This window comes from Pituophis catenifer, unplaced genomic scaffold (genome assembly GCF_029215685.1).
Source record: "Pituophis catenifer annectens isolate HBS135680 unplaced genomic scaffold, rPitCat1.0.hap2 SCAF_3, whole genome shotgun sequence".
Lineage (NCBI taxonomy): Eukaryota > Metazoa > Chordata > Lepidosauria > Squamata > Colubridae > Pituophis > Pituophis catenifer.
Genome location: NW_027256883.1, coordinates 160,251,717 through 160,276,526, shown reverse-complemented (window position 1 = coordinate 160,276,526; position 24,810 = coordinate 160,251,717). Strand labels below are relative to the sequence as shown.

The following is a 24,810-nucleotide window of genomic DNA, read 5'->3' as shown; positions in this document are numbered from 1 at the left end:
TTTAAAACAGCAGCAAGCAGCTTTACTACAGAACAGTTGAGCTAAGCCACGCCCAGCCTCCTTCCTGTCTCCTTCTTGCTCACACAGCAAGAAGGCTTTCTTTTCTTATTTTTTAAAATCTAAAAACCCTCCCAAGTTGTAACTTTTTATTATAATGAAATTGATCTAACGTCTAGAAAATTATGCCTGCTCTTCCATTTTTTCCAGCTATTACTGTATTTTTTTTAAGATTATGGGAATCCAAGACCTCAGTGCCTTCCGTCGTGCCCTTAAAACTCATTTTTTCAAGCAAGCCGGGCTGGCTTAAGAAGAAATATGCTACATATTATCATGTTTGGTGGACTTGTAGGAAAGTTAAGGCTTTTTGGATAAAAATTTGGTGGGTCATGCAGAATGTTTTAAAGAAAAAAATTCAATTCTCTCCACAACTGTTTTTATTGGGTATAGTTAAGGGTTTCACATTGGGTGAAACAAAGTTGATATTGTATATGATAACAGCAGCAAGATTATTGATAGGTAAATACTGGAAAAATGAAGCTTTGCCCACCATCGAGGAATGGACTATGAAGATGGCCAGTTTTGCAGAGATGGCGAAGATTTCAGCATATCTGAAAGACTGTTTACAAGAGACTTATGAATGGGAATGGAAAAAGTGGATAGATTATGTTCAGAACAAATACCAAACTAGGAAGTATCAAATAGCTTTCATTTGAAAATGATATATTAAGATAGAAATATGTTAATGTAATGAAGATAAAAAAAGAAAATTATAAGGGGGAGGGAGGGGTTCAAGTTTTATATAAGTTTTATACAAAGGTTTTTTTTTTTTACTTGATATGAGTATACTGTGTGGAAGTCCGGGGGGAGGGGAGGGTTAGGGAGGTTGGGAAGGTTGGGGTGGGTTGAGGGGGGGGGAAAAGGGGTGAAAATGTAATTGTAAAACTTTTGCAATAAAAAAAAAAGAAGAAATTTTTAAATGTTTTAAATGTTTTAATTGGTAGTGAGTTTTAATTGGGCCAAATTTATATATCTTTTAATTGTTTTTAATATTTGTACTGCATGTTTTTTAATTTTGGCTGTACACCGCCCTGAGTCCTCAGGGAGAAGGGCGGTATAGAAATTTAATATAAAATAAAAAATAAAAAAATAAAATGCCATAGAAAACTAATATAATAATATTGCAGATCTATTTTTATTGTGTCTAACATAAAATGAACCTTTGGGTAGCAGTTGCTAGTTCGTTCTATATTTTTATCAAATTATCACAATATCAATCCCTTTTCTGGTCAGTCACCATAGCTCAAATTTTATTATCATAAATGTATGTCAGCCTTCCAAAATAGATCAAACTTAGAGACTGAAGACACACAAGCTAATACTACTTTTATTATAAGATTATAATAAAAAAATCATGCAAGTCTGAAAACGCTTCCTTCCTCTTCGCTTTATCTTCATGAGAACTAAGGAAAGACATGTCTGAGACATTTTCTCAAATTACATTTCTGACCCAGACTTAGATTTATTTTATTTGACCATTGTCTTGGTTGCTGCTCTTCCTCCTTTTCCCCAAGATTATTCCTCCTGTCCATTACATTGTAAGGTTTGCATTTTTTAACCTAATAGACATAATGTCATACTTGCTGATACTGATTTGTATTTAACCATATTAATGCCAAGTTCCTCAATATGAGGGAAAGCTCATAGAATCATAGAATTGGGAAAAGCCATTTAGATAGTCCAGTATTTTTGAAGACTTTTTTTCTTTTAATCACTCTAATTATATCAGGGTTATCAGCAAACACGAGTACCTCACAGTTTACCCAAAGAAGGAGAAAAGCATTGATGTCAATGCCAGTTTGGGTGGGGGAAACCCAGTGGTGGGATTCAGCCGGTTCGCACCACTTCAGGAGAACCGGTTGTTAATTTTCTGAGCAGTTTGGCAAACTGGTTGTTGGAAGAAATCATTAGGGCAGAGAACCGGTTGTTAAATTACTTGAATCCCACCACTGGGGAAACCTACGATTTACTTAATTCAGTTGAAAGAGTTATACATTTATTTATGTTATTTGTTCTGAAATCAGTTACTTATTTAATACTTTTCTTATCCCACCGTTATTAAGGTTTGGGATGTATTTGAAGATAGCACTGATTGTTGAACACTGCGTCTGACAGCTTGGGATACACACATAACATAAGCGTTTGTGGATAGTAGGCCAAAATGCATGGAGAAAGGTATCTATATTAGCCCCAAATAAGATTTCGATTATAACAGGATTTATTTATGGTAACAGTTAAAAATGCTGCAGAGCCAGGGCAATCCTCGGCGATCTTTCTTCCTCCTTTCCAATTGTCTGCACCCTGCGTGCCATAGTGAAGAGGTCTAGGACTTTGCCTGAATGAGAAGATGATGCTTCTGTTGCTATGGTTCCCGTTGCTTGATGGCAATTGGTTGCCGAGAAAATCATAATGCTGGGTCAGTGAGACAAGGTAGGAAAGTGACCCAGAATGCTTTTCAAGGAGTAAGTGGAAATCACTGCAAAGACAATAGCGACAAAGCTATGCATGGTCTGTTGGGGATAATGGTCTATTGTTGGCCTCCTAAGATCAGATTTATTTCAGTGTGCTGTACTAGTTCCAGCCATACTGTGTCTTAAATACGTATATATCACTTTCATGCTATTCCAGGGAAAAATATGAAGGGAGGGGAATGGCCTTGTGTGGCTTTCTGAACTTGTTCTGTTTTCAATTATAGATCTCTACTTCAGTGTCCTTCTCTTATTATTTCCTTGGATTCTGTTTATAAGGATTCCGTTTGTTGTTATTTGCTCCGTACGTTCAAGGCACAAGTTCACATATTCTTGCTTTATTAAAACTTAAAGCAACTTTGGAAGGAAGAAGCAGTTTGCTAAATCTATAAAGCTTATAACAACTGCTGCTGCTGCTGTTTCTTAAATACTCAAACCTGAAACTATCAGTTTTTATCCAAACTCTTAAACAATACATGGTGTATATCCAGTGCAATCTGCTTGATTTTTGAGAAAATAAATCTATCCTGTGTTTTTTTTTTTAATTCTGAGTAAAGCTTCAGGTAACCAGAACATTACCCAACAGCTGAAGTATGAATTTACCATGCGTTTAGTGCTCATAAGGTTAATGCTGTCCCAGTGGTATTTGTGTGCAGAAGAAACCTCACTCTGTTGCTTAGGGAATCTGTTCTGTGCTGGTTACTACAAGATATAATGTTACAATGCTTACTGTCTCTGCCCTTGGTCCAAGAATAGCACAAATTACAGACCTCCTTATGACTCCCCTTTCTGTAGCCATCTCCTAAGTCAAAAGACTGAACGCAAGGAAGGTCATCTCCTTGTCAGGCTATATCCATAAAGCTGATGTGATAATTGTAGAGCATTTATAATTAGTGGTAAAATACCACTGTTGATAGTTCTGTTGTGGCCTTGCTTCCCCTGTTAAAGTGTAAAGGAATGTAAAGGCTACCGTATCAGCTTAGAAATATATACTGTAGATTTGAGCATTGCAACATATAGTCTCTACAGGCAGCCATATAAATTTGAAAAATAAATAAATAAAAATAAAAAATTACTATTGCTGTCTGCTTATATGATGAGAAAACATGGGAGAAATGCAATCTTTGATCATCAGCACATTTATGTTAGGATACTCATTTTGTTTTGCATCAGTTTGTGCTTTTCAATTTTGAATTCCATCTACTTTTCTATCTAGTTTGAAGGTGTCATTCTGGAATCTTGCAGGATTATTTTGAATCACAGTAAATAACTTATTGTTTGTTTATTCATTCAATTTATATAGCCACCCATCTTGCACAAATGACTCTGAGTGAAAACGGAAATAAAAAACCATAACTATAATCATAACATGGAAAATAAAAAATAAAAATAAATAGAGCATGATGGCCAAGCCCATCAACAATAACAATAACTCATAGTTTATGAAATTCCTGACCCCCTTGTCTGGAAGAACAGCCAGGTCTTGGAGGCCTTCTGAGAGCCAGCAGTGTCAGAACTAACCTAATCTCAGGGGAAATGTTCCAAAAGGTAGGCACTGCAACAGAAAAGGCATGTCTTCTGAGACCAACAAATCCTTAATAAGTGGAACCTGGACATGCCCCTCCCACCGGACTGTTGGGGTGGGTAAACCTGTATCATCTCTGTTTACCTATATGCATACATTGAACAGTAGTGATCCAATTTTGCTTTGTATATCTGGTTTTATTCTTTGGAGACTTTAAGATACAGATTTTTTAACTGCTAAGCCAAAAATTAGTATTTGACTATTAGTTCTTTATTGATAGGGGACTGCTATGGAAATAAATTATATATACCGGTACATATACGCTGTGTGTGTATAGATGGATAGGATAGGATAGGATATGTACAGGTAGTCCTCAACTTACAACCATGAACCCAAAATTTCTGTTGCTAAGCAAGGCAGTTGTTAAGTGAGTTTTATACCACTTTATAACCTTTTTGGCACAGTTATTAAGAGAATCACTGCAGTTGTTAAGTGATTCCTGTGGCTGTTAAGTAAATCTGGCTTCCCCCATTGACTGGGAAGGTTACAGATGGTGATCTCGTGATCCCAGGATGGTGCAGCTGTCATAAATACATGTCAGTTGCCAAGTGCCCAAATGTTGATTACGTGTGTCCATGGGGGGATGCAGTAACAGTTATAAGTGTGAAACCTGGTCATAAATCACCTTTTTCAGTGCTGTTGTAACTTTGAATGGTCACTAAAGAAATGTTTGTAAGTTGAGGACTACCTATATGTATCTCGTGAAGGATGGCAGATAGCTGCTCTTTCATGTGGAAGTGAGAAACAAAATAATACTTTATATAGCAATAGCACTTAGACTTATATACCACTTTACAGTGCTTTACAGCCCTCTCTAAGTGGTTTACAGAGTCAGCATATTACCCCCAACAATCTGGGTCCTCATTTTATCGATCTCGGAAGGATGGAAGGCTGAGTCAACCTTGAGTCTGGTGAGATTTGAACTGCCAAATTGCAGGCAGCTGGCAGTCAGCAGCCGTACCCTGCAGTACTGCACTCTAACTACTGCATCACCGCAGCTCTTATATACCGTAGTTGAATGAAATGTTGCATTTAGTTGAAAAAACTTTAATTTTCAGATTTTCCATAGTGATAGCAACATATGTACTGCGTTGTAGTTTGTGCTTAACCATTGTAAAACAAGTTGATTTTAAAATGGAGATAGAATGGATAGGAGAGATATCTAAAGATTTAAACCTTATAATTCATTTTGGAGAAAAAAAAATTAAGGTAAGAGAGGTGTTCAGAATCTCTTCCCCTTCTTTTTTTTCCCTCCCTTTGCTACCTGCCTCTCTTCTTTTGCCTTCCTTCCCCATTTTGTTACAAACCTCCTTTATTTGGTTCAGTATCAAACAACTTCTTTTTCCTTTTTTGTCAAATTATAACAAATATTTTCCATTCCAGATTATGGTATTCCACTGTAAATAATCTCATGAAGCCCAAGTATCTTCTGAGAAATTGAGCTTTTTTAGATGTCCTTGCTTATATAAATCATTGGTGTTTATATTATTTTCTGATTACAACAATGTGCCCCCTCCACTGATGCAAAAATGAAAGAACAAAGATGATACCTGTGTTGTAAAATTGAACTTTTATTCAAAGATTTATCTGAAGCCTGGTCAACAGAAACCAGTCTCTAGACAACTATCCTGTTGAGCCCTCTATCCTATAGAGAAGTTTTATATTTTGGGTTTGATTCATTACCATCCTAGATTGTTTCGAGAATGTAGAAAATACTGAATCATTTATTGTTTCCTGCTTTTTAGGCACTCCACCAGCTATATTATGACCCCAACATTGAAAACAAGAACCTGGCCCAGAAATGGCTGATGCAAGCTCAAGTATCACCACAAGCTTGGCACTTCAGTTGGTTGCTTCTTGATATGGACAAGGTGCCTGAGATCCAATACTTTGGGGCCAGTGCCCTCCACATTAAGATTTCACGCTACTGGAATGACATCCCTGCTGACCAGTATGAGAGCCTTAAATCACAGCTCTTCAGTCACATAACTCGTTTTGCTAGTGGTTCCAAAATTGTGCTGACCCGCCTTTGTGTGGCATTGGCTTCATTAGCACTGAACATGATGCCAGAAGCTTGGCCATGTGCTATTGCTGACATGGTACGCATGTTTCAGGCAGAGGACTCTAATGTAGATGGGCGAGCACGCTGCCTTGCACTACTGGAACTTCTGACAGTGTTGCCTGAGGAATTCCAAACCAGTCGTCTGCCTCAGTACCGTAAGGGGCAGGTACGTAGTGTCTTGTCACAGGAGTGCACATCTGTGTTCCCTCTGCTAGAACAATTGTTGCAACAGCAAGACTCTCCTGGTTTCATTAAGCAGAAGGTGCTGAAGTGTTTCTCCAGTTGGGTGCAACTAGAGATTTCTTTGATGGAATGTGAGAACTTGATCCAAGCATCTTTCACTTCTCTGCATGATCCAGAACTGTTCGACATTGCTGTGGAGGCTATTGTCAATGCCATTTCCCAGCCTGATGCTCAGAGGTAAGTATAGTTTGACATTATGAGCCAGTTACGCTTTTAAACATTTGCAACCTTAGATATAAACTATTTATTTCCATACGCAGAGATCCAGTCTGATATTTTATTAATAGAACTTTCTTCAGTCATCTTGACTTCATTGCAAAAGTGTGTGTACATTCTTGTAGCGTTCTTGGACAAAGAATGCAAGCAAGTGAATCCAATACATTAAGTTTTCAAATGTTCTTAAAAGCGAAATCTTGGTAAGAATAAAAAAATTTATTTGAGCAACCCTTTAAAAGCAAGCATTATCTTCTTTGTCACCTTTCTTTTCATTAAACAGTATTTTATAAAATTTTTAAAAACTAGCACTTTTATTTAGGTGAGAATTATCAGTAATTAGTTTCCTTTGAAACAGACTTAACTAGTAAGCATCAAAAACCAACCACAACTATAGTTAATCTATAAAATTACCCGTTACTTGTTTTTTGATAGGGATGTTATCCATATACAGCCTCTAGCAAGGTTTACTGCTTGTTTAATCTTTGCTTTCAGAAAGATTTTTAACTTATACGTCTGGTATCTTATTTGCAAGTATTACTGCTTGAAGTTTCTTGCTTTGTACAATGTGGGAAAAACTGGAGGAGCTGACAGATTGTTTGAAAAAGAAAATAATTCAGTTTGTCTTCACTTAGGTTCACTATTGTCCATAATTTAGTAGTCTATTTAGGAAGATATATGAATTGTATTAATAGAGAAATTGAGATTACGTCCATTTCAGAAAATGGACATGATTAATGAGATTTTATCTGTTGTGATTATATTTGTGGTTTTATGAAAAAATGTAATATGCAACTAGAAACATTGGAAGATTTCATTAGCAGATGAGACTTTGTGTATAGATACTCCTTGACTTACAATCATAATTGATTCCAGAATTATGGTCGTAGGTCATTGTGTCTTAAGTCAAGATATTATATGACAGGATTCAAAGTGATGACCATTTTTAGAAGGGTCATTAAGCAAACCAGCAGTGGTTAAATCCATTTTCCCCAATGGGCATATTTTGCTGCAAACTGAAAGTAAACGCTAGAAATTGCTGAGCACATTGTAAGCCGCCCTGAGTCTTCGGAGAAGGGCGGCATATAAATCAAATTAAAATAAAAAAAATAAAAATAAAAATAAAAACAGGCAAAATGGCACAAATTACAAGCATGTGAATGTGGATCACTGCAAATGGCTATAAAGATGAGTTTGCTGCCAAGCTCCTAAAATGTGATCATAGAGACAGTTATAGCTCCAAAAACAGATAGTAAGTAGCTCTGTGGAGGTCCATCATAACTTTAAATGGTGTTAAAGCAACTGTTGTAAATCAAGGACTACCTGTATAATTTTCTTCCTGTCTTTTCACTTTTTTCCCCTTTCCGCTGTCCATGTTTCTTCACAAAGAGATGAAGTATTTGAGTAGAAACCTTGATCAAAATATATTCTTGAAGAAACTGGTACTGTGATTCCTCAGTGTATTTAACTATTATTGATGACAGATACTTTACATTTGGATATGTATTGGGGTGAAATCCAGCAGGTTCTGACAGGTTCTAGAGAACCTGTAGGGGAAATTTTGAGTAGTTTGGAGAACCGGCAAATACCACCTCTGGCTGGGTGGGATGGGAATGGAGATTTTGCAATATCCTTCCCCTGCCACGCCCACCAAGCCACTCCCACCAAGCCACACCATGCCCTCCAAGCCACAACCACAGAACTGGTAGTAAAAAAAATTGGATTTCACCACTGATATGTATAGTATATTCAACCTAGAGAGGAAAATTATAGGGAACATAAATTAGTTGAGATAAAGTATATCTCAAAAGTGTACTGCTGCAAAACTATGGGAGCTTTCTAAACAAAAATGGGCTATAAAATAATTTAATTACCGAAAAGTCCACATAGGATATCACCTGTTTAAAAATAGAAAATGTGCTCCCCCCTCCAGGTTGTGGTAGTAGTGAAAGTCATGTAAAATCTCATCATGGGGCTCTGAAACAAGTCTATTTCTCTCTTCCTTTTTGAAAGCTTAAGAGAAGGTGAACTGTATACACTGTTCTGTTAGATTAATTAATAAAGATGTATGGAAGAAATGATCCAGGATTGCTTAGCTCTTTATTCTTTCTGATTTATGTTGAATTGGATTACCATTGGTTGGAAAAATGTTTTAGTTCAGTTATCTTGTCTGTGTATTACCGGTAGTCTTTTCCAGTATTTTTAAAGTGTACTTTTGCATTTCTATTTTTGCATATACTAATGCAGAATGGTTTCAATTGAATTGCTCCTTAGCCATACAGATAGCCCTGTTCTTTTCTAACCCTCTGTAACCACACTTACTTTTCATCCTCCCAAACATTTATGTTACTCCTAGCTTCTAAATGCCAATTACCTGATTTTTTTTAGCCTATGGACTTGTTTCACACCAAAATATGATATTCTACTAAATAATCAATGTAAAGCAAGATGGAGATGGGACAGGATTTTTGAAAGCTGCTAAAACAAATTAGTGGAGGTATTTGGCTTATTCTTTCAGTGCAGAGTCCAGCACTATGGATAATAAGAGAAAGCTTTTGATTTCTTCAGTGCTATAAGCATAGCATTGGTATGGTCTTCTACCTGTAACTGTGGACTATATATGAGGTAGAGTCAGGTGGGTGGGCGGGCAAGTTCAGAATAAGCATATCTCTTCATAGTCTGCCTCAGTAGCCAGGAAACTGAAAACTGTCTGATTAGCCATCAGCATAGCATTTCTCTTGTCTCCTTTGAGGCCATCCCTTGCTCTTCCTCTCCATTTCCTCCATGCTTGTTGTCATAGTTACAATCACCTATTGGCAACAATAGGAAGATTGACAGGCAAGAAATTACTTGTATGGTTCTGGAATGCTGCAGTGCACTATGAAATACTAGCTATCTGAACGTTTATTTTTGATTTGAGGAAATGAATATTCAAAGATTGTAACTCTTTCAAATTCTCTTCCCATCAACAGATTCTGTTTAAACAATGAATATCATACATCTTCAAATATTTATTCCATTTCACCCATAACAGATGTGGGCTCTTAAGAAAAGCAGAATTATACCAAAGGTGTAAGCTTTATTCTGAAGCTTGATTTAACTTCTCTCCTGCATAACAGGCCTATTTTAAAATAAAATCATATCTTTTCTAAAGTCTGTTGCATGCAGTAATTAAATATATGAATAAAGCTGGCAAATTCCAGAAAAGTAATTGCATTTAAGCTGTTGCGGCAAAATTAAAATATTATAAATTATTGTGTCAAATACAGTTTGTTCCAATTTATGCACATCAGGCCTTAGGTATACTGTCACTTTAAAGACATGGCTGCTGCTATGAGTCTGATGTATGGGAGTGAAAATGTGATGCCAAGTGAACTCAGTCTCCTGGTTTCTAGGCCAGCACCTTAACCATTACATCTAATACATCATTCTTCAAATGAAAGTCCGGTTGCTTTGAGTTTGCATGATCAAACTTTGTTAAATTATAATGATGAAGATGGAGCGGTTTATATATTTTTCTCACATATATTGATTTTATTGATTTGAAATAGAAAGTCTCCTGCTGCATTGCAGAACCCAGCTTAATGCATAGCTATCTGATTTAGATGGCATAAAATAGTGTTGTATGGTATTGTATAACTTGAGTCCTTAGCATCCTATAACAGTTTAAATATAGTTTTCAGTGATTTTCCAAAAATTATTACTGAGCACCTAAGTCTGTTTAACATGCTTGAAGGGGAAAATATAGAAAAATGTGGAAAGTAAGCATATTAACTGCATTTAAATTATTAAATAGAATTTTCATTTATCATACAAAAAAACTAATGTATTTCTGTAGCCTAGGAAGTTACTGCAAGGCTAAATACAGTTTTTGTTCCAAAAATTTGCACACAATTGGTTTAAAGAAATAAAAGAAATTGATGTTCAAAAATCTCAGCAGCTAGCAATACCTAGCTGTCTGGGTCTGGAAGCTAATAAACATAAGTCTTGGCTAATATTTGGGTGGAAGACATCCAGGGAGTGCCAGAGCCATAGGCTAGACTGCAGAGTTAGAAAAATATATAAGACAATGGCAAATTGTTTCTGTATTTTTGCCAGGAAAACATCACGGACATGCCCTGGAAGCCATCAGAAGTCAAGCATGGCTGGAAGGAGACTTCATTTTAATGTTGTAAAGGTCTATTAGGTGCTATTAGGAATGATAGATAGATAGCTACAAAGGCAATATAATTCTGAGTAGCAGTTATAAGAAGGTTGGTTTCATTCATTGAAGGCATTATTGCATTCATCCTCTGATCTTAACAATTCTGAAGAATCCAGATGAATACAAAGGGAAAAGTGGGGCTGGGCAGGTAGGGGGACCTAAATACTTGTGTAGTCTACCAGGGACTGTGATACTTTGCTAAAGACAGGAGAATTGGTGGGGAATATAGAGTTCTCCATTTTTATCTTCTTTCTTTCCTAACAGGTATGTGAATACTCTTCTGAAGCTCATTCCACCGGTACTAGGACTCCAGGAACAGCTACGTCAAGCAGTTCAAAATAGGGATATGGAAACTTCTCATGGGATTTGCCGTATTGCTGTAGCCTTAGGGGAGAATCATTCTCGGTGAGAAGCATTAAGCCTTGTGTTGGTATTTAATAGCAGTGATTGCTAGCATGTGGCTAAAGCCATTCTGGGTTCTTTATTCCTCACAAACAGCTTGCAACCTCTCAAATTCCATTTAAAAATCTAGAAGATTATTTAGATGCTAATTTACAATCTTTGTTTATTTATTTATTTATTTTATTTTATTTTATTTCTATACCACCCTTCTCCTGCGGGACTCAGGGCGGTGTACAGCCAAGATAAAACATAGCATATAAAATTTAAAAACATTTTAAAAAACAATTAAATAATTTTGGCCCGAATTTAAAATAACCCAATTAAAACCAAATTCGATTAAAAAAAACTGAGAGGATGGGATCAAGCCAGCCCAGCTAGATGGAACAAGTGTGTCTTCAGGGCCCGACGAAAAGTCCGGAGGTCTGATATCATGAGTATCTCAGGGGGCAGGTCATTCCAGAGGGCAGGTGCTGCCACAGAGAAGGCTCTCCCCCTGGGGGTCGCCAGCCGGCACTGTCTGGCCGATGGCACCCTGAGGAGGCCCTCTCTGTGCGAGCGAACCGGTCGGTGGGAGGCTATTGGCGGCAGAAGGCGGTCTCGCAAATACCCTGGCCCTAAGCCATGGAGCGCTTTAAAGGTGGTCATCAACATCTTGAAGCGCACCCGGAAGACCACAGGAAGCCAGTGCAGCTCGCGCAGGACAGGTGTTATATGTGAGCGCCCCGTCGCTCCCATAATCCCCCGCACGGCCGCATTCTGGACCAACTGCAGCCTCCGGGTGCACCCCAAAGGGAGCCCCATGTAGAGAGCATTTTGTGGGAACTCTACAGAATCTTAGATCTGTTATGTGCATGGAAGTTATTCAGGTTCTAAAACAGTTCCAGCTGATGGGCTTCAATGGGCATTTGCTTCATGAATTGTTGAATCCTATTCCATATGCAGTGGTGGGTTGTTACCTGTTCACCCCGGATTGGGCGAACTGGTAGCAGCGGTGGCGGGAGGCTCTGTCCACCCACCTGGATGTCTCTGCGTATGTGCAGAAGCGTCGCGTGAGCACACACACCCCCACGAGCAAACCAGTAGCGGCTGAAATTGAAACCCACTGTCCATATGTATTATCTTAAGTTCTATATTTTATTAGACCACCTGTGACCCATTGGATCATCATTTCAAAGATATTTTCTTCTGCAGGGAAACAAAATGATCATGGGCAGGCAAAAAACAGTGGGAGTGACCTCCAACTTTCTGCAAACTTCCCTATTAACTTGCCTTCTGAGAAGCTGGCAAAGAGTGGTGGAAATGACGGATCACTTGACTGCGGCAGCATGGCCACAAAGCAGTGCTTAAACAACTACAACTTTGCCAAATTTCAATCCCATAGGAATAATGAGTCCCAGATTTTGGACTCATTGTTTAAGTGAACTCGTTTGAGATACATTGATTTAAAAGTTGTGCCCTTTGATACACATTTTCATTCAACTGAAGGTTACAAACGGGAGTTTTAGTAGTATATAGATTCCTATGGGTCTGCCATGATATAGCAGGTTCCTGATTCTGCATTCTTACTACCTTCCATAGAGCACTTCTGGACCAGGTAGATCATTGGCAGAGTTTTCTGGCACTGGTCAACATGATAATGTTCTGCACCGGAATCCCAGGACACTATCCTGTGAATGAGACCACAAGCTCACTTACACTCACTTTCTGGTATACATTGCAGGTAAGAGTTCTCTTCCTGAAACAGATTCTTTTAGTGGCATTTTCTTAGCTTGATACGATTTATTTATAAGAGCCATGCAATGAATGCTTTACTGGATAGTAGAATTATTATCTTGCCACATCTTGTTTCAGCCCATGTTTTATTGTATGTCATTGGATTTGAATATCCATCCTCTGTTTAAGTAGGATGCCTTCTCTATATAGCATGGCAGATTAGCTTGGCACTCCTGCAGTGCTCAAGAACAAGGCTATTTGTTGAACTGCTGCATTTCTAAGTGCCAGCTTGAAATAGGGTGAGGTCATACGTTGCCTCAGTATGTGACAAGTGCAGTATGTCAGCCCACAGACACATTATTAATGAAGGGTGCTGAACTACAGCAGCATCTTCGATAGTCTATTGGAGAAGGGATTTTTTTTTTCTGTTATGTCTACTGTACTTCACAGCAATATGCTTACTCTTAATTCTCATTGTATATTTGACTTTTCATTGGCTATTTTGTGCTAGAGAGCATGACTTCATTGTGAGAACTAATTTATTCCTTACTTAGACAAAAATAAGAACAAGATGGCAGTAATTAAAGATGTACAGGAAACCTGGTCTGTGATAGTTTCCATTTTTGCCTAATTGCTGGGAGATGATACTGCTTATTTGGTGGATTGACAGCATATAATATAAAGTTATTCCTTTACTTTAATGTTCTGATGTTAAAACAAAGACAATTGGCAGTCTGTTCTGGAGATCTCAAATAAACTCAGTTGCAAACATATGTCTAAAAGACATCTGTAGCTCTACATCTGTATCTTTTTTCCCATTAAAACAACAACAGCTTCTTGTTGTTGCCTTGTAGCTAGAACCTAGGAAAAGTGTTAAATGCCAGGAAAGGAATCTGGGGTGCTCTTGTACAATGAGCAAGTCAATATTGGGCAGAGCAACTGAAAGATTTGGGGAAAGTGGTATGATATTGAATTGTGAGTTCTAGCTATCCCCTCAGAAAGTGATGATAGCAGTAATTTCTTAAGACCATACCCAACTCATAGGATAGTTGTGTCACATAGCTTTTCCTTGCAATTGAGCAATTATCTTTTTGTTTGCAGGATGACATTCTCTCTTTTGATCCAGAAAAACAGGCTATGTATCAGCAAGTGTATCGACCTGTATATTTTCAGTTAGTGGATGTACTTCTACATAAAGCTCAGTTCCCCTCTGATGAAGAATACAGTTGCTGGTCCTCCGATGAAAAGGAGCAATTTCGTATATATCGGTATGGCCTTTTGCTTAGCGGTGTCTTTTAATATATGAAATGGCTGGTGAACTGCAAAAGAGTAGTAAATCATACAGTATTGGTTGTAATGAAGGCTGAATATTGGATTGTTAGTGTTTATTTTAGCTATTTGTATGTATTCTTGGTCCGGTAAGCAGATGTTTTTGTGGTTCTTTTGTCTTTCAGAGTGGACATCTCAGATACTTTGATGTATGTATATGAGATGTTGGGAGCGGAACTCCTGAGTAGCTTATATGACAAACTGGGTCGCCTTCTGACAAATACAGATCAGCCATCCTCATGGCAGGTGAGGGTAGAGTTCTTCTGCTCTCAGATGACAGCAGTAACCAGTGAATCATTAGGACTAGGGAGGAAACAATGTAGAAGAAGTAATGGAATAAATTGGTATTACAAAATTTTTCCCCATTTTTCCAGTTTGAGCTCTATATAGCTATTTCTTCTTTAGCTATTACCTTGGTTAGCAACCATTCACAAATACCACAGTTGTAAAAAATCATTTTCTGACCAATGTGTATATTTATCACCAAATTTTGTTCACCTGAAATTGATTAAGATCTGACTTAAAACTTATAATCAACTAATTAAGATCACAGATGTGAGCTGGTAAACCTGAACTTAGCACTTGGTAGGGAAGCACTTGTTGCAGAGAAAAGCAGCCCAGGAAGAGATATCTTGTTTAAGCAATCTCTCTGCCCTAGGAGGTGAAAAAACGGGTCAGCACAGTACACAGTATAAGATAACTTTATCTGAATGCAAGGGCAGCAACCAGTGATCTTCACAATGGAGTGTCCTCTCTCTCTCTCTCTCTCTCTCTCTCTCTCTCTCTCTCTCTCGCACACGCACACACACACACACACACACACACACACACACACACACACACACATTTTGCTTAACAATCAAGTTGTTGGACTGAAATGTGGTTGCTAAATGAGAAGAAGGTGTAAAATGGAAAATTAAACAGCTAATAATCAGGTGCTTCCATCTGAATTGTAGTGAAATGATCTAGGTACTGTGGAACCTCAAACTGAAGCTGGAACTTCATATAGTTGTGAGTTCTTTACTCCTAGATTAATATCGAGATTGCTATAGTAAAGGTGCAGTCCCATTCCCACTGGTGTTACGAAAACCGGTCCTTTTAGTTTAGCGAAAGGTATTAGATATGTCTGCCACACAGAGATAGTTGTAATGTTGGGCCACATGTCCATATATGACAGCTGATCAAAATGGATCACCGACCTGTGTTATCAGAATGCTATTGGTGCGGCAAACAGTGATGGATACGAAGTACCAATGACTGCAGGGGTTCCTTATCCATCACTGTGACAGCAAACAAAAATTGAGCCCTAACCATGATTTACAAACCAAAGCCTTTAGAAGTAACAATCATACCAATGCTCCAGAATACTGAGCATGTTGTAATCTAAGTGATGTCTTTATATAAAATGGCCCATTGAGAAGGAACGTGTATGCAAGATATTTGCTTCTTCTTTCCCCCTTCTCTTGAAGTAGTGAAACTGTGAGAAGCCAAATTACTTAACTTTCAGTCAATTGCTGCTCAGGCCATATATGCAACGGGTGCACAGAATAAGGACCGTGAGTGTAATTGGGGACGTACTTCCCAGATTCAGATGTAATAGTCTTGAAAAATAATACTTGCTTTGGGGAAAAATTTATATCATAGAATTAACTGTAAAAAAATTACAATTATATTTTTCTGTGGGAACTAGCTCCATACCATACCTCTTTTGTCAGAATCAAAATTTGAGAGGGAGCTGGATTCAACATATCTCTTTTTGTTTCTGGCAGAACACGGAAGCTTTACTTTATGGGTTCCAGTCCATTGCAGAGACCATAGATGTAAACTATTCAGACGTGGTTCCTGGCCTTATCGGCCTCATCCCCCACATCAGCATCAGCAATGTACAACTTGCAGACACGGTGATGTTCACTATTGGTGAGGAAATTGGGCAAGTGGAGGGGAGATGTTGTTGAATGGGGAAGATTGCAATACTGAGATTATGTAGCTGTTACAAAAGGATAGCTTAACTTTGTGAAGGGTTGCTGCCCACTATTACCCTGGGACCTGAGTGAGGTTATGTGTGGGGAAGAGGTTTTCAGACAAACCTTGTTTAGTAAGGAGAAATTGCTGTGCTATTCCCTGAATTTGCTTGTCATATCAGCAAAGTAATCTTGACTTGTTTTCTTTTTGATACTAGGGGCTCTCTCAGAGTGGCTGGCTGATCATCCTGTAATGATCAACAGTGTCCTGCCCCTGGTATTGCAGGCTCTGGGCAATCCAGAATTATCTATCTCTAGTGTCTCTACTCTTAAGAAGATATGCCGTGAGTGTAAATATGACTTGCCTCCGTATGCTGCCAACATTGTTGCTGTCTCTCAGGTAACACAAAACATGGTTTAATGCAATTAAAATCATAGATGGATAATTAAAATAAACAAAACCCTTATTGAAATAGATCCAGAAGTTTCATCCATCACTCTATGTCAACATACCCAATAATGGAATATTTGAAACTAAGCCTATATTTAGAAGAAAAAAAAAACATTTGGTCAAAAGAAGGCTTTTTCAATAGAGGTGATAAAACGGTCTCCTTTAAACAGGCAGGAGCACATTGTTGTCTCAATAGTTGCAGATTACCTCCCTTGATCATGGCAACAGTAACTGTCAGTCTAATCAGCCAGCAAAGTCTGGTTCAGCAAGCAAATGCTGACCTTCATCTCTCCACATACCCTGCCCATGTCCTTGAGATTGACAAGCTAAAAAGAAACCATATGAAGTTATTTGGTTATTTCCTTGTGACCTGCCCCAACCCTGGAATCCAAATCAAAGTAAACCATTCTGCAGAGAATGATGAAAATTGCTCACAGCGAGCTTCCAATTGTTCCAGCTTCTCTCCCCAGTATGTTGATGGAGGCAAAGCCACGTTAAAAACAGAGGATGAGTCATCTGTAGTATGCACAGGGTGAGTGCAGATATGTGTTTATAGATTTATGGGGGGGGGGGGTGGATGTGTACAGAATAATAAGGAAATAAAATGTAGAACTTAGTCCTCTCATTGCTGGTATGCAGCGTCTATCTACAATTTCCTTTCTGAGGATATATGGTCCTTGAGGGTGGATAGGAAGGATTTCCTACTGCTGGTATTCAAAGAGTGAAAATCTAAGATTTTAAAGCAATATTTAGCATTGATCTAGATCAGGGGTGTCAAACTCACCAGACTGGATGGGTCACGCACTGGCCACATCCATGCCCAGTTTAGCAAAGGGGAAAAAAGTCATGATACGTCATGTGACAACACCGTGACAATGCGAATTTTACACCTCTGATCTAGATGTATAGGAGTAGTCTTTTTATAGCAATAAAAATATTGTATTCAATGTGTGTTTATGGATGAATTCAGCAGAGTTGATAATATTTGTATCTTATCCAACTGCAGATTTCTGGTGAGATGATTGCATGAAAAGTAGAGGTCATTCTTTTCCCAGTAATTGAAATTTAGTTAGGATGGTGCATTGTCTTTCCCTTGTTTAAATGTTACCTATGTTGTAAACGATGAGATTTATTTATTTATTTATTTATTTATTGATTGATTGATTGATTGATTCGTTTATATGCCTCCCTTCTCCGGAGATTCAGGGCAGCTTACAATGCGTTAAGCAATAGCCTTCATACTTTTGTATATACCTGCTTAGTAGGGCTTTCGCCCCCCCCCCCCCCCAGTGGTGTTCTTTTTTTATATATATATATACAAAGTCAGCTTATTGCCCCCACAATCCAGGTCCTCATTTTACCTACCTCAAAAGGATGGAAGGCTGAGTCAACCTTGAGCCTGGTGAGATTGGAACTTGCAGTAATTGCAGGCAGCTGGTGCTACTTAACAGCACTTTAGTCTGCTGTGCCACCAGGGCAAGTAGAACCCCAGAGGCAAAGTCTTTATAATCAATTGCCTATAATGAAATCCTGATTGCTATTCTTTTTTTATTTGTCCATTTTTCCCTGGAGCCTCTGTTCCCCTAGAACCCCCTGTATTTGCCTCACAGGATTTTCAAGTGCTACTATGGTTAGGGCGTTGTTGATGTAACTAAATTCTACATTTGAGACAGCATTCATTTTCTTGACTCTTTCCCTCTGTAGGAGGTGCTAATGAAGCAGATTCACAAGGTAAGATTGTTTCCCCGTTTGACAGGAAATAACAAGTATGCCTAAAATATCGTTTCCTGTCAAATCATTTCAGTAGAATTGAACATTACAGCCAATGTGAGGTCTTATTAGTGAGACAAATGAGGCTTTCAGTTCTTAAATAGAGATTTAGTTATGTCTCCTAATAACAGCAATGGCTGTTCCTATACTGAGTCATGCCATTTATAAACAAGTTTCAGGATAAGTTCTCACAAGGCATTTTTAAGTTTAAGCTTGTAGATGATTAAGAATTGAGCAGGAGGATGAAGTGAAATTTTTAAATGCAATAATAAAATTGAAAAAGCTATCCATCTTTTCTTTTTAGACAAGTCAGTGTATGTGGCTGATGCAGGCTCTGGGTTTCTTATTGTCTGCCCTCCAAGTGGAAGAGATTTTGAAGAATCTACATTCACTTATAACTCCTTACATCCAACAATTAGAGAAATTGGCCGATGAAACGGTGAGCTACATCAGATGTCTGTTAATGATTTCTGCTTTTTCTTAAAGAACACTAGGCCTGCTATATGTAAGAGGCTTATCCTTTTCGTTACAAGTCATGCTTAGTTTGAAAGTCCTCTTTTGCTTCCTTTCATTAGTGATTTCTGCCATTGTCCTTTACTTTATACTCTTCCTTGTTACCATCCCATTCATCACTTCTACACTTGGGAACAGAGACATTGATGTGGGGCACTTTCTCATGGCTATGTTAATGCACTATCCTCCACCAAAAGGCATGCTGATATAAGCTGTGCTGCTCCAATTATCAAGCCCTAGTCTACCACCAGAATTTGGCTGGCAAGAATTGCTGTTCTTAAATTATTGATAAAGTACTAGTTAAGGAAAACAATTGGTAGATTTCCCTGGCTTCATTCCCCTTTCCACCAAAATCATTTGCCAGTAAGAAAAACAAGCGTTAGAAGAGCATGTGACGGCCGTGTCCGGGAGGATTTTTCATCAGGTTCGCCTGATCCGCCAGTTGCGTCCCTATCTAGATCGGGACTCCCTACACACAGTCACTCATGCCCTCGTTACTTCTCGTCTGGATTACTGCAATGCTCTCTACATGGGGCTCCCCTTGAGGTGCACTCGGAGGCTCCAACTGGCGCAGAGTGCGGCCGCGCGGGTGGTGATGGGAGCGACATGGAGTTCCCATGTGACACCTCTCCTGCGCGAGCTGCACTGGCTCCCGGTGGTCTTCCGAGTGCGCTTCAAGGTTCTGGTTATCACCTTTAAAGCGCTCCATGGCTTAGGACCTGGTTATTTACGGGACCGCCTGCTACCACCAATAGCCTCCCACCGGCCAGTACGCTCCCATAGAGAGGGGCTCCTCCGGGTGCCGTCGGCCAAACAATGTCGGCTGTCGGCCCCTAGGGGGAGAGCCTTCTCTGTGGGGGCACCTACGATTTGGAACGAGCTCCCCCCGGAGATACGTAGGATCCCGGATCTGCGCACCTTCCGCCGCGCGCTTAAGACTTTTCTATTTTATCAAGCTGGCCTGGCCTAAATCTTCCCCCTTTTAAATGTGGGAATTTTAAATTTTTAAATTTTAAATTCGTCTTTTTTTATAGGGGTATGGGTAAGGCATTTTAAATTGGGGAGCCATTGTAGATTTAATTTTGTTTTAAACGTATTTTAATAGTTTATATTGTATGTTTTTAACCTTTGGCTGTGCACCGCCCCGAGTCCTTCGGGAGAGGGGGCGGTATAAAAATCTAATAAATAAATAAATAAATAAATAAATAAATAAGCGGAGGTTGCTCTTATTAATATGGGATAGGGTGGAATAGGCGGGGTATAGAAAGTATCTGGGAAGGGTGATTTAGCTACTTTTCATACTATCCAAGTGGAGAGAAATGCACAGTGATGCATGACAGAGCTCCTTGATGCTCCTTGATAGTTTTGGACTATTTTTGGAACGAAATGCTGCACAGGAAGTCCTTGACTTATGATTTAGCAACTCTTTGAAGTTACAACAGATCTCCCCAGGGCTATTTATTACTTGGTTCTGGTGGCTGCTCCTGTGGTCACATGACTGCATGTCAGGCACTTGGCAACCAGCATGTATTTATAGCCATTTGCAGTGTCCTGTGGTCACATGATTGTGTTTTATGATATTTTTGCCAAATCCCTGGCATTTACTTCCAGTTTTTGACAAAATGGCTCATAGCGAACAATGATTTTACTTTACGATTGGCCATGTCGCTTAAAGACCTCTGCAAAATTCATTAAATTGGATCAGTCACATAGGTGTAAGCAATAGCCTTCATACTTTTGAATATTTATACAAAGTCAGCTTATTGCCCCCACAAACTGGGTCCTCAATTTACCTACCTTAGAAAGGATGGAAGGCTGAGTCAACCTTGAGCCTGGTGGGATTCAAACTTACAGTAATTGCAGACAGCTGGTGTTAATCACAATGTTATCAGTCTGCTGAGCCACCAGGCCCACTATATCCAAAAAGAGTCTTACTATCAGGTTAAGTTCACAGGAAGACTTGTGAAGAGCGCTGCAGTGCACATTTCTTCTGCTTTGCACTGCGCATTTCTTCTGCTTTGCACTGCACTGCTCCGCTGTGACAGATAATAGGCAAAGAAGATGGATTGTGAAAAGCACAAGAGGTTCCTGTTCTCTTTGTCTCCCACCCTCTTTTCAAATTTGTTAATCCAGTGTACAGGTCAGAAATCCTGAGATGTGGAAATAAAGACTGAGATGCTCACTCAAGAAAGCTCCTTCTTGCTTCATCCCCGCCCCCCTGCTCCTGTAACTTGTCAGCTGGGCTCCTTTGGGGCAGAGGTTTAGCATTGTTTCATAAAAGAGCTGTGAAGGCTACTGTATGGCATCACTGTCTTACCTTCAGTACAGTCAGCTTTTGGGTGGGGAGAGGCTGACAGGTGCTAGCAGACCAAGACTCTGCTTCATCCCTCAGCAGATCACAGGAGAGGACAGAACTGCCCAGTGAAGCATGAGTACCTCTCCTGCCTTTTCAGGCTTCCTCTTCCATTGTCTTTCTCCATTAAGAGATGCATTTTTCAGACTAGAAAAAAAGCTGCTGCCGCCACAATTACTCAGGCTGCACTAGAGTTTTGCAGGCCTAAAAGCTCCACTTAAAAGGTGAGATGGAGCAATTGAGCATGGCCAGTACTGAAAGGAAACCCCTAGGAGGCACCCTAATGGCAAGGTATTATCACCCCAAAGTGATTGGACTCTGCCATTCCATTTTGATTTCTGTGCTCTTTGCAGTTATGCTTAGGTGAGGGAGGGGGAATGAGAAAGTGAGTTCTGCTTAGAAAAATGGACTTGTGGGGTAGCCTATGAGACTCAATCAAAAGTTAAATGTGTGAATCCTACGTGCACATGATACAAACACATACATTCTTCATTGCTTTAGCCGTCTTAAAATTCCCTTACCATATCCTTTAGAGGCTGATGGCACATCTATTCCAAAATAGAAGAAGCTGTGTGCTGGCTCAGCAGACCAAATCTAGTCTAACAGGTACTCAGGGTCCCTTTACTAAAATCTGTATTTTAGGAGAATGCTGCTCAGTAAAACAGGAAAGCTTCTCCTGATTGAACAGTACTGTCTACCATTACATATTGAAAGAATTGTGAAATGCGAAAAAGCAGAATGCCTTTGAAAAGGGACCAGAGGAGAGTGGGCATGTCAAAGCAATCTGAAGTGGCCATAAGGAGCCAGGGAGATCCCATTTTTTCCCTTAAAGTACATGATCAGCGAAGAGTCTTAAACCCAGAGAAAATAGGTATTGGGAGAAACTGAAAAATATCATTTAAAAACTGGAACACTTCAATAGGACTTTAAATTGTCTTCATGGTTGGTTGGGGATGAAACTAAGTGAATGCCAAACAACCAGACCCGCATTTGAAATGTTCAATTAACTGCTTTATTGCTCAAATCTGTACACAGGAATCTTCTCAGACTAACCATTTGCATCTAGATTACACTAGATAAGGTTCAATGGCATTCAAGGGGTCAAACTTTGCCTTCTTGTGCTCGCATAGAGGTTCTAGACTAAGTCCCCATTTGACTCCTCCCCTACCTCATCCAGTCTCTCTCCTACAGGTAACATCATCTAATTTAAAAATGGTTAATTGTATATGTCCATGCTATAGTTAGAAGAATGCAAAGATGAGCCCAAAGTCTGCTAAGAAAATGAAGCACTAAGTAGCTTGCTGTGTTTCACAATACTGTTATTTCTTATTGATGCCAGCTTAGAAAACTTGATGATACTGGCCTATATCCTGCGCAAAGTGTAATGACTATAGTGATACTTTATGTTGCAGCCCAATCCATCTAACAAGCTAGCTATTATCCATATATTGGGTCTACTCTCCAACCTCTTCACCACTTTGGACATCAGTCACCATGATGATGATCATGAGAACCCAGAGGTTAAAAAACTGCCAGTGCCTCAGGGCCCCAATCCGGTGAGTGTTGTTGCATAGTTGAAGAAGTTCTCTTTGTATATTAATACAAGTAGTCCCAAAGGTGCTTTTTCAGGAGGCAACTGGACTTTCTTGTTTTTTCTTTTGAAGACATTTTGCTTCTCATCCAAGAAGCTTCTTCAGCTCTGACAGGATAGTGTAGAATGGAAGGATTTATATTAATCCTACCATTCTCCATATAAATCCTTCCATTCCCCACTATCCTGTCCGAGCTGAAGAAGCTTCTTGGATGACAAGTGAAATGTCTTCAAAAGAAAAAACAAGGAAGTCCAGTTGTCTCCTGAAAAAGCACCTTTGGGACAACCATGACCTGGATGACTGAGAATCTCTACAGACCATTAATACAAGTAATTTTTAATAAATGCTTATTTTCTCTGCAATGCAGCTACTATGAGCAGCTTTTCCTGTAGAAAGTAATAAGTGTCCTATTTAATAATTATGATGAAAGTGATACTTTTATATTCCTATATTATGTTTTGTAATAATCTTATTAAAAGTTTTAATTACAATAAAAGATAATACAAACTAAAAAAAAAAAATGAAAAAGGAAAGAGTACAAAAAAGAAAAAAAAGAAAAAGAAAAAATCCCTTCCCAAGAAAGCAACTTCCCGCCCTCATCATGACAAGTATAAACAATTTCATAATCTCATTTTAATAATAAATATAAAAATTTTTATCCCATAATTCTCTTAGCCATATGCTATTCAAATAAGCAACATTTTCTGCAATCATCAAAATGTCTAGTCAGAGTTTAAAACAATATTATTTAATGTATATAAAACTCAACATTCCACATCTCAGCTGTTAGTTGTAAGTAAAACCCCATTTAAAAGACATAAAATGATCCCAATAGCCTAATATAAACAAGAAAATCTAGTTTTACATGACAAGGTGGGACCATTTCTCCTTTAAAAAAGGCAAGTGCCAATACATGACCTTCTGTGCCAACAATTCTAAAGAAAACCATTCCAAATAACATATCCTATTCAAATAAACATTCCATACCTCAACTATAAATTACAAACAAATCCACATTTAGCAAACATAAAAGATTCTAATATCCTAAGATAAACCAAAAATGAAAAATTATCATAACAAACAGGAATAATTTCTCATTTTATAAAACAAATACATAGAACTAAAAAGACAGGTACAGAGCCAGTTTAAACGCTATCAAATTAAGATAAATTAAATTAAATGCAAGCAAATACAATATGCCACATTTTTCCTGGCCAGGTATCAGAATCCAAAAAGAACCACCTAAAATCACAACATTCCCATTTTAAACATGGTCAAATAAACCAACTTTGTATTCCTTTTTTTATACAGAACAATCTTTCTTTGTAATCCATTCAGATGATTGTTGATCCTTGTTATGAATGTCTTCAATACAGCCTTTTTGTAAGTCCAGCAAAAAAAAAAAAAGTGCTCTCTGGTACTGTCATTTTTATTTCCTTCTTAATTTTTAAAGTCCCATTTATTTTTTCTTTTTTTTCTGATAACAAATCCTTATTCAAAGTTTTGTTCTGATTGTTTTCAGATAGATTTTCTTCCATATGTTTTTTTTCTGTAATATCTTATTCTGGGAAGATACCGTTCCCAAGAAGACACAAGACAGCTAATATAATTAGTCCTGTTGCACTTCCCATTACAGTTTTTCAAAGGTATCTCTAACCAGCCTTATAAATTCCTTTTCTTGTTATGTCTCCAATATCAAAACAGTTTTTATTTCCCACAAAAATATATTATTTAAGATTAATTTTAAAGTCTTCAAAATCCAATATTCCAAAGTTTTCTGAGCCCTTTCTCTGTTTAAAACGTTTATAGCCAAAACCTTGTCTTACTTTTTTGCTGTTTATTTTAAAATCTTAAAGTTTATAAAGATAGATCTTCTTTTTCTTATATTAAAGAT

At 38.4% G+C, this 24,810-nt stretch overlaps 1 protein-coding gene across 2 annotated transcripts in view; it reads left to right on the top strand.

Annotated features, from left to right (window-relative positions):
- IPO13 (importin 13) overlaps positions 1 to 24,810 on the top strand; it is a 53,489-nt gene that overhangs the window by 9,872 nt on the left and 18,807 nt on the right. For both annotated transcript variants that reach the window (XM_070941415.1, XM_070941416.1), the window contains exons 2-11: positions 5,856 to 6,592; positions 11,097 to 11,237; positions 12,813 to 12,954; positions 14,049 to 14,215; positions 14,402 to 14,522; positions 16,046 to 16,193; positions 16,456 to 16,637; positions 18,393 to 18,419; positions 18,763 to 18,897; positions 22,737 to 22,880. In XM_070941415.1, the coding sequence (XP_070797516.1) occupies positions 5,856 to 6,592; positions 11,097 to 11,237; positions 12,813 to 12,954; positions 14,049 to 14,215; positions 14,402 to 14,522; positions 16,046 to 16,193; positions 16,456 to 16,637; positions 18,393 to 18,419; positions 18,763 to 18,897; positions 22,737 to 22,880 (1,944 nt within the window). The remainder of the gene's footprint in view (positions 1 to 5,855; positions 6,593 to 11,096; positions 11,238 to 12,812; positions 12,955 to 14,048; positions 14,216 to 14,401; positions 14,523 to 16,045; positions 16,194 to 16,455; positions 16,638 to 18,392; positions 18,420 to 18,762; positions 18,898 to 22,736; positions 22,881 to 24,810) is intronic.